At 34.6% G+C, this 19,003-nt stretch overlaps 1 protein-coding gene across 1 annotated transcript in view; it reads right to left on the bottom strand.

Moving 5' to 3' along the window:
* Window positions 1-366: 366 nt before the first annotated feature.
* OTOGL (otogelin like) overlaps window positions 367-19,003 on the bottom strand; it is a 136,585-nt gene continuing 117,948 nt past the window's right edge. Inside the window, exons 46-55 of the mRNA XM_043564287.1 lie at window positions 17,874-17,975; window positions 17,266-17,370; window positions 17,140-17,180; window positions 12,382-12,445; window positions 11,141-11,319; window positions 10,602-10,706; window positions 7,273-7,392; window positions 5,836-5,881; window positions 2,992-3,071; window positions 367-2,346 (exon numbers count right to left, since the gene is read on the bottom strand). Of these exons, the coding sequence (XP_043420222.1) occupies window positions 2,146-2,346; window positions 2,992-3,071; window positions 5,836-5,881; window positions 7,273-7,392; window positions 10,602-10,706; window positions 11,141-11,319; window positions 12,382-12,445; window positions 17,140-17,180; window positions 17,266-17,370; window positions 17,874-17,975 (1,043 nt within the window). The 3' untranslated portion in view covers window positions 367-2,145. The remainder of the gene's footprint in view (window positions 2,347-2,991; window positions 3,072-5,835; window positions 5,882-7,272; window positions 7,393-10,601; window positions 10,707-11,140; window positions 11,320-12,381; window positions 12,446-17,139; window positions 17,181-17,265; window positions 17,371-17,873; window positions 17,976-19,003) is intronic.

Below are 19,003 nucleotides of genomic sequence, written 5' to 3'. Positions count from 1 at the left end.
AGACTTCAAATTACATGAGGGTCAGCACTGTGTCTGCTTTGTCTTGCCTGTGTCCTCAGAGCTTTTACAGTACCTGGTACATAGCAGGTACTCGATAAGTATTTGTTGTGTCTCAGAATGTTTATGATGTTCTAGGACAATGTTTCAGTTTTCCCCACAGATAGATTTAAACATGACTTAGTATTTTAATTTAATAACAAATATTTTCCAGAGCCTGAAAATAAAGAAATATGTAGTAGACATACATTATGTGCCTCAGTTGAGGTACATAACAGTTTCTCTTAAGCAATATTAATTTATTTTAACCAAAAACATTTGATTCAATCAATATGCTAATAGGAGTCAAAAAAGTACTGAAATGTTATGTCTAGATGAAATGAAACATTTTTATTAAGCACCAATAAGATAAAGTCAATTTTTATAGAGAGTAGTCACTGGGACTTTGCGGATACAGTGTTGATTGCAATCTTTCATTCATTCTTACCTAACCCTGGAAGTCCAAAATATCTCATAAGTTGCATTTTTTTCTGGAAATCATGATTTTGAAACAGAAGCATCTGCTTTTCAATGCAACTCTACTATTCTTTTGTTGCTGTTTGACTTCATTTGATCCCCACAACTACATACCAAGTAGGGAAGTCTCTCCTTTTTATAGATGAGGAAATTTAGATAATCATATCCTATAAGTGGCAGACAATTTGGGGATTTGCAAAGACCTCAGATATACTCCTTGCAAATGTCAATAATCTACTATGTTTAAAAAGTGCAGCATTCCATTGTAGGATTATTAATACATTCAAATAGTTGTATTTCATTCCTCATTGGCGAAGCAGCAGCATGGAAAGCAAAACAGCACACAACTTCAATCGTTTGCAAATATGTATCAAAAATCATACATCCATGAGAGAGCAAATAGTTAATTAAATGTTAAATAGTAACAACATATTTAATAACAGTTTTAATGGTATAAAAAATAAAGTCTAAGATATCCCTTCTCTATTTAGCAACTGATGCTACATTTCTCCATTTCCTATTGGGATAACTATTATATATCTGTATATACATATGTGTGTGTGGCATTTTTTTCCTTACTTTAAAGGAAATTGAATTTAAAATTCTTAATTCTATGAAAAGCAAACTCTTTAAGAATCAAAAATTCTGTGATAGACACCTTACTCTACTGTTCAAAATAAAAGAGCATAGGACTGGAATATAAAAGACTTAACCCAACTATCAATAAGAATTCACTGTATTGTCATACCAAATGACTTTGTACAAGTCACACAGTTTCTCTGGTGATCTGATAGACCCACATAATGAGAGAAATTTGCAGTAACAACCCTAATGTTCATTCAAGCTTTATATAACTTAAAGTCCTGTAGTTCTATGATCTGTCTCTAAGCATCCCACTCTTTATGACTATCCAGGTGCCAATTTTAGCTGACTAAACAGTATGTGATACATTTACCAGACTAAACAGTAGTGATAAAAGAATACTATGATCTTTGTGTTAAATTTTTTCATCTTTATTTATTTTTGAGAGAGAGTGAAATAGAGAGATAGAGCGAGTGAGCAGGGGAGGAAGAGAGAGAGAGAGGGAGACACAGAATCTGAAGCAGGCTCCAGGCTCCGAGCTGGTAGCACAGAGCCCCATGTGGGGCTCAAACTCATGAATCATGAGATCATGAGTGAGCCAAAGTCAGATGCTTAACTGACTGAGCCACCAGGTGCCCCCAAATGTACCATTATCTTAATTTAGGTAGCTTTGGCAGACTTTGTAACAAAAAAAAAAAAAAAAAAAAAAAAAACCACTATTGGGTGAAACTGAAAGAATTCTGCAAAGTAACCTTCTAATTGATGAAAATATCCCAGAGCTGAGGCATATTGCAATTATATACATAACTGCATTTCAGCTGAACAACTTAAAGTCATTTGATTCTCTAAAACAGAGTAAGTCAATAAATCTAATATTTTTCGAGTAAATTGTATGTATTCTATACCAAGTGTTCAATTGTCATATCCCAATAGTCTGAAAAATACATTATTGTTAAACAGAATAAATCTTCCAGTGCCTAAATAATAGTGTTAAAAGTTAACTTCACTTGAAATTATGATTCTTGCATAGAGTTTTTCGAATCCCAAAGTTTAATTCCACTGGCATGTGCAGTCTACAGGTTCCTGAAGAGTGTGCATGACTTCAGTGCCATTTCCTGAGCAATACAGAGGCACAGACAAGTTTCGCACTCCATTTTCACGACAACACTTGCAGAATCTTAGATGGCTCTCGATATTGATGTTATATATGGTAGCAGATGGGCATTTTCCATCACAAGATGCAATATTTATCTATAAGGAGAGACAATGAGAAGAGAATTCTCAAAAATTTTAAAAACTGGCTATTTGATTTTACTAAGAAATCAAATCAAAGCAAAACTTTATTATCACGTTAACTCTCAAGCTTCTGTATGTTAGAAGACTGCAAAAAATACCAGGTTGAAACTTAGTAACTTGAATAAGTCAAAGAGATATACCATGGTGATGCCTAAGACAGCAAGGCTGATGTAAATTAAACTATGAAATAAATGTGAATACACAACTAGACAGGTGTATGTAAAATGTTCATCACAATCTAATGATTCTATTGTAATCTATATTATATCATGATGCATGTAGACTGAAGTATTGGAGAGGTCATATCAAACAGGGTAAAGTTAGAACTAGGACTTTTTTGCTGAGTAAAATTGCATAGTTAAGAAAATATGTAGTCAAATATATTTAGCGTTAATTTCTATCTCTCTATATTGCAGTTATGATACAGAACTATTGATTATTTATGCAGAATATTTTAATATTACACTATACAAATAGTCTCAAAGTTAAATATTGTGACTATCGGCATTTTGTTGGCTTACAAACACATTTAGTGCTGTGATGCATGTAGTTTTGGAAAGACACGTGCTCTTTATGTAACAAATTATATTTTCCACTTACAGGGTTTTGACTTATACAGTCCTGTTTCCTTATGATTGATTTAATGATCACTTTCTGGCATATTCTTTCTTCTCGTTTGCCTGATAAAATATAAAATGTATTTATTCATCTGAAGGCCCATGTCAAATTATTTCTCTAATTCAATTAAACATGTGACTATATTAAAGTAAATAATATATATATTTATAGAAAATATATTTTTATATTAAGATGAACTTAAAAGTTCCCCTCATATATTTTATGTTCAATATTTGTTTTCGGTTTCCAAATAGCTTTTTCTCATATTTTTAATTTATACTTACCTCTTTATCTTATTCTCCTAGAATAGTTATCATAATCATAAATCATTCCATGCGTGCAATAATGCTAGCATTACCCTATGCTTATTACATATAGATAAAATATACACTTAAAATTCTAAAAATATGAAATGATTTTTAGAATGAGACATTGTAGAAGTATATATACATGTACATAATTAGGCATCTATACATATACACATAAATCTATTTTAAAATTAAAAACAGGCTTAAAACCACTTTATTTTAATAGGTTTTAATATAAAATCATGCATGTATATAATTGAATTATTTACCAACCTTTTTGAAATGTATGGATGAGTCATATTATACTTGATTTTATGGCTCTGAAATGATCTCTTATGACTTCACATTAAAAGACTTTATATTAATTAATGATATATTAATATGCTTCTGTATATGTGATGGACTACCACTTGATAATACATCCAAGAAAATATATTTAACGCTATATAAGAATAGATGCAAATAATCTCTGCATCAGGATGCAAAAAGACCAATGTTTTTACTAACTTGCTTTGCTACTTTTAGGAAACTCACGCAGATCATTCTGCTGAGTTTTCTTGTTCACAAAAGACTGGAATTAGATCTCCAGTTTCCAAACTATTTATTTAAGTTTAGGCACAAAATATTTATTTAAGTAAGTGCTCATATGAAATTCTAACATTTAAAGTATATAAAAGTTAAATTACTCCCATTGAAGCAGAGAGGTGTAGCAAAGATTGCCTGAACTTAAGCTGTCCTTCCCAAGGTCACTCTTGACCTTCAAAGTGCTAGCTTTGGACGTCACATTTCAGCTCTCATCTTAATTTCTCAGGAGCATTTGATCCAGTCTCCCACACCCTCCTCCTTGAAACACTTTCCACACTTGGCTTCCTAAAAACACCCTCTTTTGGTTTTCCTCCATCTCATTCGTGGTTCTTCCTCAGACTCCTATACTTGTTCTTTCTCCTTTCCCCAGCCTCCCAACTATAGCCTGGCTAGAGGTTCAGGGTTGGTGACAGAGGGCAAACTGGTGTGTACCTTGTGATGCTTTCACTCAGTGGTTAGTTACTTTATTAACCTTTCTATTCTCATGTAGGAAGAAAGAATAGTCAAAAAGAAATCATCTTTAATGTGACCTCTGAGGTACCTACCCTCTTCTTTCTGTCGCCTTCACCCCTGTGCTTGACCAATCTTTGCTATTTCCTCTGCTTTCAATACTTTTTATTCTTCCAGGCTGGCTTCCCAAAGACATTCAGTCTCGACTCAGATGACACCTCACCACAGAGGCATTCTCTAACCACTCACTTAAGTTAGCAACCTAGCCCCCCACTCTCTATCCCTTTAATTCTGTACTGTTTTCCTCTGTACCACTCATCACTACTTGACATAATAGTATATATTTATGTCGTCATTGTTTCATCCCCTTCTTGATAATATGCACTAGGCATGCAGGTATTGTTTCATTCACTATCATAGTCCCAGTGCCTAAAAGAGTGTCTGATACATGGCAGGCACTTAATAGAAGTCAGTTTGATAAGTTCACTTGTGCAATGAATATAATTGGGACAGCATTAATTTGTTAGTTGGCTGAACTTAGTGTGTTGCAATAGTCTTTAAGGAATGAATAGGAAATGCCTCTTGGTACCAAGAGGCATTTCCTATTCATTCCTTAAAGACTATTGCAACACACTTTGCTATTACACAGCACCTGCAATAGTATCCAACATCCAGTCTCTCCAAGATAGCCCAGTCACCCAGAAGCAAAGACTGAAGACAATAATTCTGTGATACCAAGGCAGAAACTATTTCACAAGTCCTTACATGTCAGATGGGAGAAACTGACGTAGCTTGGTATTATTCTGACTTGGCAGAATTGAAAGGCCCTAGACCCAGGCATCGGACAGGCCTAAATCCATTACTGATTGGAGCCATCAACTTTTCTGAACCTTCATTTCCTTATCCATAGGGGAAACCATACCAACCTTCCCGCCTACCTCCCAGAACTGTTGTGAAAACTAGTTGCAATACACTCTGCAGTGGACTTAATAGTGCTGACAGTGTAGGTAATAGATGGTAGTATTGTGGTCAGTAGCATAGAGTTTCCCCTGTCTGCCCTCAGATAACATAAAGTACTTACTTGTTTAATAATTAACATGGAGTTATAGAATCCAACGTCCTTACTGAAGTCACAGTGCCATTCTCATCATAACCTACTTAACTTTATGTTCCAAGCAAAGTTGATACCACAGACACCTCTTAAACATAAAACCTAGGAAAATCCCATGCAATACCTTTTGGGAAATGCAACAGTGAAGAAATTTCTAATATTTAAATTAAAATTAATCTAAATTAAAAATATTTTATTCATACTCCAGAAGACTGACAAAGTAATTAACCACATGACATTTAAGTAATAACATTATAAAATGTGCTTCTCTCCTTGCATTATAGGATCTGAATTTTATGAAAAAAATCAAAGTCACCATGAGGAATTAAAACTAATCTATCAAATTAATGCATGTAATATGTCCTCACTTACAGATCTTGCAACAGCCTTCATTATAAAGCTTTACAATCCCTTCATTCTAGGAAGAGAGAAGGAATAAAGTCAAAACTCACAGTGTTTGTTCATTTCCTCCTGGACTAGACATAGAAAACTAACTCTCAGTATTTTTACTAAATATCACAAAGCTTTTATAAGAAAATAATAGAAATATAACTATTTCTAATAAGAATTTGTTTTTGAAACTAGGAGCAAATATTTTTGTTTCAATTTTGGTTATTTTTTTACTAGTAATATGAAAAAAGTGCAAAAAGATTAACTTACTTAAAAGAATACTTTATTTATTTATTTCTTATAACACATTTTAAATGCCACACACACACACACACACACACAAACTTACCAGAACAAAGTTTTATAGGTACTCTAAATAGAAGTCATTATATTTTCAACTCCTTGAAATAACCAAACGTATTCTATGAGGCAAGACTAAGTTCCTGAATATAATTAAATGTTAAAATGGTGTATCTTTTCATTAATATTTATTATTCAAAAAAAACCCACTTCAGGATGACTGACTCTTACCTGATTAAGAAAATTTTATTAATTATGTCTTGAGTTCTTACAGTAAGTTGTTCATTGCTTTTAGTAACTTATTAATTGCAATTTAAGCACAAAGAATTTTGGCTATAAAAATGAACCTGTGAAATAAGATGACGCCTAAGATTCTTTCCAGAGCTGAAATCCTGTTACTTCACTATATATGTCTATCTAGCCAGCCAGCTAGCCACCATCACTAAAAGAGCACATCTTTAAAAAAAAAATCAATAAGACCATGCTATTTCTCCGCATTGAAGAAAAATATTGCCTACACAATAGAATAGAGCGCACTTTTCATTAGGGATTGTTATCTTCTGAATAATTAACGCTATAAAGGGCCTTATAAGAAAAAGTATCACTTCCAAAAATCTACTTTCCCAATGGACTCTTCTCTGAGAAAATAAGAAACTGGGATATCTAAGCTAAAGGATCAGCAATGCTGTGACATGTGCCGACTTCCACCATGGCCTGTGCTCAGAGAAGCTAAGACAAATTTCACTTAGGCCAGCATGCATGAAAAAGTGAATGACATCATAAATCTGGCTGTGTGCTTAAGAAATAAAATTGGCCAACCTCAAATAGATTATTAATTCATGGTGAAAGAGATTCTAGTCTGCTGATCAAATGATTTTTCAATAATTATTTGATCTACATGTTAAAACCCTAGAGATAGCACAATGTTAATTCAGGGAGAATTATTTGGAACGCCATTTATAACTCAAAATGGCAAACTGAATAGAGCTTTGATGTATACATGAAAATAAAACATACACCAAAATAAGCCACTACATATGTATGTACTACCTTGGAAAACATATTATTTTCTAAGTTATATTTAATACTATATTTTTTTAGATATAAAAAAGTACAAACCATTTTGCATTCAGTCTCATTAAAAGGGGGACAGACCATACTGTAGTTGAGAATCATTGTCCCTTCATCAGTCTTAACACATTCATATGTGGTACAATTATAGTGCCAGGTACTTCCCTCCTAAAAATAAGAGAACATTACTGTTTTGCTTATTAAAATGTGATGTATTTCTCTTTTATTAATGTTCATTTATTTATTTTGAAAGAGAGAGCATGCATGTATGTGAGCTGGGTTGGGCAGAGAGAGAGGGAGAGGGAGAGAATCCCAAGCAGGCTCCATGCTGTCAGCACAGAGCTCAATGTGGGGCTTAGTCTCACAAACTATGAGATCATGACCTGAGCCAAAATCAAGAGTCAGGTGCTTAACTGTCTGAGCCACCCAGGTGCCCCCAAATCTGGTATATTTTTAACTAGAATATTTCCTATCCAAGTCAAGAGGCAGAGAACTTCTTGTGGCATAAAATGTCTATCTGGAAATATCCCCAAATTTATCTAAAAGGATTAAAAATACATATATGGTATGTGTGTGTGTGTGTGTGTCTGGTTTCAAACTAGATCTGAGATGTAAATGTGAAATAAAGCAATAGAGAGAAAAGAAACAAATAGTGTCTGTTTCTACTACAAGATTAATTATCCAATTTGGCCAAATGTCAAAGGTCTTGTTCTAATATTCCCTCACTAATTATAAAACAACAAACCATATTAGTTAACACGCCTCCTTTCTTGGGATTTGTTTATTATTCCTTCTACTCCCTTATCACCAAAAAATTAAAAAATCCTTGGAGGACAGTGATTATTGACTTATAGCCCTAGTTTTATATGCCTTATGGTTGTTTTAAAACACATTCCTATTCTTTTAACAAAATTTTAAACATAACTATTTATTTCATTCCTGATTTCAGAATTCTTATCTAGAAATAAAATCAGCTGAACATAATTATAACATAATTATTGGACTGTAATTGTTGATTTCTAATTTTATCTTACAACCCACATTTTAAAATGTTAGCCAAACTCTGGCTTGCTGTTTCCTTGTGCAGTAAGGAATTTGGATGAACTTCTTTTTCTCCAGATTCTATTTTAACTTATAAATATCTTTAGGTCTTCTAGGAACTTAAATTGGAAAAGATCTACAAGCCCAGGTATAAAAGGAAATAAAATATTCAAATTCAAATTAGAATTCTAATATTCAGCTCAAATAGTACTATCTTATTTATCTGAAATAAGAAATTAGTTGTCCCATAGAAATAAGATTTCTAGATAACTAAAGTTTATCTTTGAAAGAGCCAGGAGTTAACGATCCAGATGTACATTTGCCTTGATTGCATTACTTGTTGAATTCTAAGATTTTATTTATTTTTGAGAGAGAGAGTGCAAGCAGGGAAGGGGCAGAGAGAGGGGGGGAAAGAAGGTCCAAAGCGGGCTCTGCACTGACAGCAGAGAGCCCGATGTGGGTCTTGAACTCAGGAGCTGTGAGATCATGACCTGAACTGAAGTCAGAATTTCAACTGACTGAGCCACCCACGCACCCCAGAATTCTCAAAAAAATATTTTAACAGGGGTGCCTGGGTGGCTCAGTTTGTGAGTTTGTGAGTTTGAGCCCCGCATTGGGCTCTGCACTGACAGTGTGGAGCCTGCTTAGGATTCTCTGTGTGCCCCTTCCCCCGGCCCCCCTCAATAAATAAACTTAAATATTCTGAACATAATTTAATCTTTTATTTACATCTCAGGCTACCCGCTGTAAATACTAGTCATATACACAGGTGGTTCCTGGATTATTGATAACAGAGTTTATGTTGCCCTGTTACTAAAAGCCCCAAATTACTGTTTTTTCAAGTACACTCTGATTCCTTTTCCCTCACTGACACCTATGTTTTCATCACTTTAGAAGCTTCCATTTTCAAAACTCCTTCCTTAAAATAATATATTATAGGGGTGCCTGGGTGGCTTAGTTGGTTAAGAGTCTGACTCTGGATTTTGACTCAGGCCATGATCTCAAGGTTCATGAGATGAAGCCCTGCTTCTGGCTGGGCGTAGAACCTGCTTAAGATTCTCTCTGTCCCTTTCTCTCTGCCCCGACCCCACTGCAGGCACACACTTTCTCTCTCAAAAATAAACAATATAATATAATAATGTAATATAATGTATTATAAAATAGACATGTCGGGGCGCCTGGGTGGCTCGGTCGGTTAAGCGTCCGACTTCCGCTCAGGTCATGATCTCACGGTCGGTGAGTTTGAGCCCCGCATCGGGCTCTGTGCTGACAGCTCAGAGCCTGGAGCCTGTTTCAGATTCTGTGTCTCCCTCTCTCTCTGCCCCTCCCCTGTTCATGCTCTGTCTCTCTCTGTCTCAAAAATAAATAAACGTTAAAAAAATTTAAAAAAATAAAATAAAATAAACATGTCACTGTGATAAAACAGATAAACAATATCAAAACTATTTAAATCAGTAACACTAGTGTGTGCATAATTGTGAAACATAGGCTATGGCACAAAATAATTGTTAATCTTATTTAATAAAATGAACAGAATTGGAGAAATCTGTTTTGGGGGTATGTGAGTAATCCCATGTAATTAAAAACACCAGTAGTAAGACCTCTAGGTAATTAAACTATTAATGGAAAAACCTAAGGATGGCAACAATAAATGTGAACTACTTTTAGGTAATGTAAGTTATGAGAAATGTACTAAATGTTATGAGTGATGTACTAAAATGAGAAAGTTCCATTTTCTAGTCTAAGGAAGGAATAGGTCAGTCTGCAAACATATATGGAGTTATTAGGAGATAACAGGAAAATTCTGAATAATTATTTCATTATTTTTGGTGGAAAGGTGTAATATAGCATTATTGACTCTTGAGATCTTCTTTGTAAAAAAAATTGTCAAATACTCAATCTTTTTTCTTATTTACCCATTGAAATCTTCAATACCTGAAATAATAACATGCTAACACCTTGAGTTTCATATTTCCATTAAAATGCTTCATTTTAAAGGAGTGAATAAAATAATAATGTTTTCCCCCATTATTCTAAGATTAGAAAAAAGCAATTCTCAAAGCCCATTCCTCACATCTGTAAAAAAAAAAAGTGAGAATCTATAATAAAATATCTGTGAGAAATAAGTTAAACATATTCCTTTACAGCAGGAATTATCAGAAACTTTAAAATGTAACAAATGTAACTGTGTCTTATGTGCTGCATATGAGTGTGTTTATTGTGTGTGTGTGTGTGTGTGATATTTTTCAAACTTACTGGACTTAAGAACATCTTAAGAAAATAGCACAGAAAGCTACCCTCCAAGGAACGTATTTTAGGGAGTAAGGAATTCATACCTCATATATAACTGATGTCCCATTTTCCATTTGAAATTTGCAGGATACATTTTTGCAGGTACCACAGCAATCATAGTCACTTGGAGACGGAGTATATACCTGGTGCTGTATATAATGACAGTACATTTAGTTAGCCACACAACAATACCAGTAGTTTTAATGAATCCACTCTGAAAGTGCTTCCCAGTATACCTATATGCTCTCTCAGAACACCTGTAAGCATTTAAAAGGTTGAATTTGAGGCACTTCAAATAATAATTTACTTCATGATTTAGAAATGAAGTAAATATTAACCTTTACATCTAGCAGCCAAGATTCATTAAGCAGGTCAAGTAATCTGTATAGATAAATAGATAATAAGGCTCAAGATGGCACACAGGGAAAGGAAAATATGCATTATATACATTAGACATTACTAGATTATTGAACTATTCAAGTGTATACTTTTAACTTATGGAATATTCACCAGCTAAAATTCTATAGCTGCCATTTTATTATTAATTTAACTCTCACCAGAATGACTTACAAAGAATACTTACAATGTCACATTCTTTTGAACAGTTCACCATTGTAAAATTCAGAGTGTGAAAGCCTGTATGGTTATCTTTTTCTTCCAGACACTCCACTGTATAACAAAAGTCCCCTTCCAAATACTTTATCATAGACTGGCCAGGATTCAATACTGATACTTCTTGAAATACACACACCTCATCCTTTTCTAAGAAAAGAAAAAAAGTCAATGAAAAGTACTATTTTGAGGATTTTTTTTATTAATCATTCAATGGAACTTGTATTTAAGTTTATGTTTTCACTGTGATGTGTAATTTTTTCAAAACCAATAATGATCTTTCCCTTTATATATTGTTAATAACTCAAGAGTTTACTTAATAATGAATGTAGCACATTTAGTCCCACTCTTTACCGTCTGAACTGCCTTCAAAAGCTATACTTTATAGCAGATTCCAGAATTTTAGATCTAAGTGATCATCAAGCTGTTTGTTCTCTCTTCTGGAAACATAACATGACAATTTGATGGAGTAGATATAGAATGAGGCAAAAGCCAAATCAACAGTGGTAGGGCTTTTCATGGTGGGATTGTATAACATTTCATGGTTTTTAATGGTTATTTTTAGATAAATTTTTCAATTTTGTTGTGCTGCAAAATAAATAGTGCTATACATTATGCTTGATGATTAAGATAGCTAATACAAAGTAAAAGTGGCATATTAAGGTAGGCTAGAAAGTGATGAAAATACAGCTCAGAAGCTCTCTGTGCCTTGCTAACACCGAATTTAAGCCTTCTCTTATATAAAAATGCAAGTTCAAAGCTGATGAATAAAAGCGTTTTTTTCCTATTAAGCTATTAATACTTAATATGAAGATTTGCTATTTTGTAGAAAAACCAACTCTATGCTTTGCAATGTTAGCATGCATAATGATAGAACAATGATCAAAGTCTCTCACTTCTGGATGGATGTTGTAAAAATAGTAAATACATGTATTTAAAAGGACCATAAAATCAACTTTCAATTCTGAAAAGCCTCTACAAAACATATTTGTTGTTCTGTCCCGTTAAGGTATCTATCAGAACATTTAGATATATTACAAAAGAGGCAACTGAAAAATGATAATGAATTTTTATACTCAAAAACTGGCACACATTTAATCAAATGGGTTAAAATGTGTGATACAACTCAAAGAAAATACTTTTTAATTTATTAATAGTGACCAGATAAAAATCGTATTCATAGCATTTAGTAGTGAGAAGAAACATAGTTACCACAGAGATACCGTACACATCCACAGTCACTCTGAAAGTTCTGATCTACTGCAGTAAATTCTCCCTGTTAGAAAGATATTATTATTAAACATGACTTACCCAGCTTCTCATATGACAACTGTAAAAATATATACACAGTATAACGTTTAGTAAGTTCCCTACCATACAGCCAGACACATATCAGGTGCTTAATAAATATTTGATAGTGAACAGGCTTTGATTAACCCAGTGGTCATTTAATTAACAGCTCACAGGAAAAAATTCACAACAAACAAGATGATGGTGGCACTTAATCTCTCCAAATATTAATTCCTTTATCTGTTAAATGAGTGAAGGTAGAGAAGATGATCTTTATGGTCTTTACTGCCTTGAAAATATTGCTTGGTTCTGCACTTCTAGCGGGCAATTGGAGATAAGAGAATACTGCTAATCCTGGAAATTGTGCTTGATGCGAATATTCTTGATCTTCTCTATCAAGGTGGCCCAAGGTCCTGATGTTTACATGGAGCAAGGATGCCATAGTATATAAAGCAGGAGCAAAAGAGTATGGTAGAGTGACGAATAGCATGCATGGACTCAGGAATAGGGCCGCCCTGTGCCCACCTCGGCTTTGCTGCCTACAAGCTGTGTGATCTAGGGCAAGTCGCTAAGCTGGTCTTCTCCTCACTTCCCTCATCTGTAAAATGGGGATAATAACATTGCCTACCTCTTAGGGTTTTTTTTAGAAAAAATAATGGGTGAATTCACGTAAAGAACTTACCATAGGGCAGACACACGGCAAGTGCAGTATAACCTTCAGGTGTCGATGAAATGCCTCTATACCAATGCTTAAACATTATCCTATCAGAAATGGTATCTATTCCTCTCAGTATAGGACCAAGTTTAAAGTTTCAAGAATTGCATTTTAAAGAGCAACTTTTCCTGAGGGCATTTTATTTTCATGTGATGTCAGTAAAAAAAATTAATTTGATTCGTAATGTAAAAAATGACTCTAATAAATTCATAGTAACGTATAAAGGGTACTTTTCCCCATAAGCTAATAATATCTTACCTTCTATAGTATTTTACAAGCTGTAGTCTCATACACATTAACTCATTTGGTCTTTTATGATTTTTAGTTATTACCCAATTCCAAAGGGATTGGAAATAAAATGTTAGAAACATGGAGTTAGAAAAATAAATCAAATTCTCCCACGGCATAGGTTCCAAGTTGGTGTGTTTAACTCCCAAGGAAGCATCCCTGTCCTTTAAAATCAGTAACAACATCACCCTAAGCTGTTTGCACTTTTTGGCTCCTGAGAATAGCGCTTGCTATGAATGGTCATGTACAAGCTTTTGTGTGGACATATGTATTCATTTCTCATGGATATACACCTAGGAGTGGAATTTCTGGGGCATATAATATATATATATATATATATATATATATATATATATATATATATATATATTATATATTAGCCTTTTGTCTTTCACTGTATTCCAAAACAGATGTATCATTTTACATTCCCACCAGTATCATATGAAGGTTCTAATTTCTCCACATCCTTGCCAACATGTATTATTATCTGTCTTCTTAGTGAGTGTGAAGTGATACCTCACTGTAGTTCAGATTTTCATTTAACTGAAAGCTAATGATCCTATGAATCTTTTCATGTGCTATTGGCCATTGTATACCTTTATTTGGATAAACATCTAGACATATTCAAACAATGGAATATTATTTAACAGTAAAAAGGAATGAAGTATGGACACATACTGCAACACAGATGAACCTTGAAAACATTATGCTAAGTGAAAGGAATCACAAAACCACGTATTATAGGATTCCACTTATATGAAATATTCAAGATAGGAAAATCTGTAGAGATAGAACAGATTCCGAGGGCTGGGAAGTTTGGAGGAAATAAGGGGTGAGTGCTAACAGGTGCAGAGTTTCTCTGGGGGTTAATAAAATTGTTCTAAAGTTGATTTTGTTGATGGTGGCAGAATTCTATGAACATAATAAAAACCACGGAACCATATACTTTAAATGGCTGAATTGTGTGGTGTGTGAACTATATTTCAATAAAGTTGCTATTTAAAAACAGAAATACTGCAAAGGCCTACCATAAACTCTTTAGGTTGAGATACATTTGTTGTCTATGTGAATAAGCTGATGTGATTTAAAATAATATACCATCTTAGACACTGAAACAAATGTTTAGCAACTATTCAGAGTAGGTACTCAAGAACAATGGGTCAGGTCAATGCTTGTATAGAATCATGAATGTTAAAACTATATCATGCATGTGGTTACATATATTCAGGTAGGATGTTCAAGAATATTGCAGCTACTGCATATGTTCTGTGTGCCTAGCACAGTGCTAATATATAAAATAGCAGGCACTCAACAGATGCTTGGAGTATTGAGTAATGTGAAATTTTGATTCATAATTAATATTCAGACATTGAAAGTTGAGCTGGAAAAAAAGCTAGATAGGCCAGCATCTAGCCTAAATATTGGAGATGGAGAAGAACACAGAGAAAAGGTAAGTGGAGAATGGTAGAAACCCACAAGAAGAAACAAACAAACAAACAACAACAAAAAACAGGACAGAGAGGGATGGACAGTAAAGTGGTTGGTGAGTTGGTGGTGAGGCTAAGACAGGTGTTAAAGGGGCACATATACACAGGCATATACAACACGCCCAGAGTTAAGGTAACAACCAGAACAAGTTTAAAGAATAAACATACAGGCTTCTCCCCAAAAACACTTCAAAAGACCCAGAACACAGTAGGCACAAAATCCCATAGGATGAGGGTTAGATTTATCTTGTGTTTGAAGTTATTGAAATGTCTCAAGATGCTTTATTACCTCTTTCAGGCCAGGAGGAGAGCTCTGAATGAGGCTGGGTAGAGGTGAAACCACAGGGTCTCTACTTAGCTGCTTCTTTGGTGATCAGTGTTTACCCAAGGACCCAGGACTCTCGGACTTTTGATGTGCAAGCCTTGTAACCTTAAAGATTTTGTAGATATTTCTCTGTGTGTGTCCATGTATGTGTGTGTCTCTGTTTCTAGCTCTCTCTCTCTCGCTCGCTCGCTCTCTGTTTTTCCTTCCCCCACACACACTCCTACACACATGTTACAAAGGGCCAGGGTCCTATTTTTTATCCTCCTAAATTCAACCTCTCCCTAGTCCCTCTATACAGATCTTGCTATACCCAAGGTTCTCATTCATGAATGGCTGTAACAGTCTCTGGCTGATCTACTTCCCTCTAATGTTTTACTGTCCTTACCCTGCTACACAGGAAGAGCAAAATTAACTCAAACACTCAATTTGCATCATAATTTCCATCCTGTGCAGGACCCTCTTTCTCTCCTATCATATTAAATGTGCAGTGAGTTCCTCAGAATAGGGCTGTGCTATTTCAAGTGTCTGGTCCCATCACCACACAAACTGGTTTTCAACAAATGTTAGTTGAATGAAGAACTGCAAAGAAAAAATAAATAAATAACATCTGCATTCTTCCATCTCATCTTTAAAGCCAACCTCAATACACCAACTTGTATAGTTCTTCATCTCCCATTGTTCCTTGCTCTACCTTCAGTTAGCTTTTTCTCAAGGCAAGAGTCATCATTACCTTTTAGCCTACGTATCTTACCTCACCTTTTGGTGTGTTTATTCATGTTCATCCTAGCGTCTATATGGAATAGTTCAATTGCTTTCATCCATTATTCTAACCTGTCACTTTTTTCCAAATTTTTCTTGATAGTGAACTTCCCTAGAAAGTTCTCCATGATATATTGTGTTAATTTTGTAATAATAATTATAGCTAATACTTATTGTGCTCTATGTGTCAAGTACTATCTAAATATTTAATATATATTAACTTATTTCATTCATCTGATATAGGTATTGTTACTATGTTTATTTTTTTAAGTTTATTTATTTATTTTAAGGGACAAAGACAGGGGGGAGGGACAGAGAGAGATAGAAATCCTAGCAGACTCCACACGGTCAGTGCAGAGCTGAAAGTGGGGCTCGAACTCACAAATCGTGAGATCATGACCTGACCTGAAACCAAGAGCTGGACACTTGTTATTACTTTTATATTGCAGATGAGGAAAGTGAAGTACAACTAAAAAAAGTCCAAGACAGGAATAAAAACAAGGCAGTTTCAACTTGCTTTTGTTATTTAAACTTATGTCTTCGCTGTAGTTTTTAACGGAAATGAAAGAGTTATGGCAAAGTAGAAAGAATAAAGGAATACACAAGACACACACATAAAACAACCATCGGTTTGAATCCTGAAGATCTCAGTCAGTCATTTACTCTCTCTGGACCTCAATTTCCTTATTTACAAAATGTTCATATAACTCTTAAGAAGGTACAGCTACATGTTTATATCCCCTCCTCCTCCACAACAGATGCATCTTTGGCACGATTTCTTGAAGAATCACTAGGAACACCTCTCAATATGGAGGTAATCTTTTTTTCCAATGTTTTGCTTTATTTTCAGACCAGTGAAGTCAAGTAGACATAAGACTAATAGATTCAGTCTCCAGTGAAAAAAATAATGTATTACATTTTCTTATCTCAAATAAATAAAAAAGGTTCACTGCTCCCTGATACCAGCACATGTTACTTTAATCTACTTCAGTATCATTTAATAAAGATAATTTCATTAACTCTGACAACTCAGAAATAAGGAGGATAAAGCAAGAATTAAACTAATTTACATAATATGACAGTTCAATCAAAATGTGTGTTCTTACCACTTCACAAGCTGGCATAACAAGGTTTCCACAGCTACATTCTAAAAGGCAAAAATCAACATATTTATATTGATCAGAACACATTACTGTGTTGCAATAAAACTTTGAAGTATGAAAATTAGTTACCGCAATGCCATGTTGGACAACATTGACCAGATATATTTTCTTTTACAAGGTTCATATCTTCTGCACAGTTGAGTAGTGGTGTAGGACAAAGATTTGGGTCACAAACTAAATAGAAAAAAATGACGTGGATGAAGATTAGCCTCTTGTAAAAGCTCGTCCTCACCAGCTACCATTTAGTTCACAGCCATTGCTGATATAGGGCACAGATTCCTATCTTCCCACTGCTACCTCTCCCACCATTCATTGGCCATGTATTGGTGAGCATGGAATGCACGAAAACAGAAGTATAACCAGGATCAGCTCATCAGGTGAAGGGCCCTGAGAAACACTAGGTGTGCAAGAAGAGAAAGGAAGTGGAGAAGGTATGGAATCACCTGGAAAGCTGGTCTTTCTAGGATGATGAAAAAAGTCATAGTAATCTATTTTGGGGAGGTAATGATATTATCCAAGAAGAGCTCTTAGATATATAAAAACATCGCATACATTTAATATATATTTTATATGCTAGAATTCAATGAAGGTGTGATCTAACAACACAACTAAGATTCATGAGGCTTCTTAAATATTGGACACATCTAAACATTTTAAATTAGTTAAGATATACTTACCACAGTAATACTGAGGACAACAGAAATGTGTAGTATTAAGATCCACAGTGAGAAACTCCCCATCAGTACATAGTGGAATAGGTTCAGTGCAAGATTCACAAACTAAAGGTAAAACGAAAGGTCAGAAGTCACAGCTGAGCTAAAAACAAGTGATTAATTCACATTATGACACACATATAAACCATCATGTTCAATAAAATAGGAAACAGGGAAAACAAGTCTTTAACAGACAGATTTCCTCATGTGGTCATAAAAACAACAATACTAACTAAGTATATTGCTTTATGCTTTCCAAGCACAGCGAGAAAAGCATTAAGATTTCTGGAGCAACTTTCTTTTTTCTAGGATCAAAATGTCATTGATTTATTTATTTACGTCTTCTGAATTCACTACCCTTGATTACTCTAGTTTATGGATGGACGGATAATATAGTAGGCATGTGTTCTTTGGGGTTGTTCAGTATCCCTTTCCCAACTTTGATTACAATTCTCTGAATGACCTTGAGGAAATGCCCCACCCACACAGTCTTGGAGTGACTCTTCATAAAGGTGCCTGACCCTCAGCAGGCCTCTGCGAATCTCTCTCTATGGCATTTGAATCATAAATAGAGACACACCAGGGCAGGAAATGGATGTTGCTGAGTCAGTCATTAGTGACTGTCACCTACAATAGCTGATTTCTTTCCTTCCCAGGGCGTGGTCTGCTTCATCTTGCTCCTACAAAATCTTGATTCCCAAGCCTTCCACTAATTGGTTGTGTTAAGCTAGCTGGAATCAATCCCTTTTGCCACTTGCACTCAAAGAACCTTAACGGGTAGAAAGAGATGTGTTTTGATTTCCATAGGTACATCTGAAGCCTACATTAATCACCAGTCTTAGATATGATAATCCACTTGCAATGAAAAACAGAGAACTTTTTAGTTTTCAATGTCCATTTCATCAGATAGAATATATAGCTTCATAGACAGTCTTTTCCTGGACACCTTTCATCTCTACCATTCTCTTCCAGCATCATCATGCTCACACATATATCACACATGCTATATAAAATGAATTTTTTTAAAATGTGTTTAATGTTTATTTATTTTTGAGAGACAGAGAGGACAGAGCATGAGCAAGGAGGGGGCAGAG

The sequence above is a fragment of the Prionailurus bengalensis genome, chromosome B4 (assembly GCF_016509475.1).
Source record: "Prionailurus bengalensis isolate Pbe53 chromosome B4, Fcat_Pben_1.1_paternal_pri, whole genome shotgun sequence".
Taxonomy (NCBI): domain Eukaryota; kingdom Metazoa; phylum Chordata; class Mammalia; order Carnivora; family Felidae; genus Prionailurus; species Prionailurus bengalensis.
This window is presented reverse-complemented; position numbering and strand designations above follow the sequence as displayed.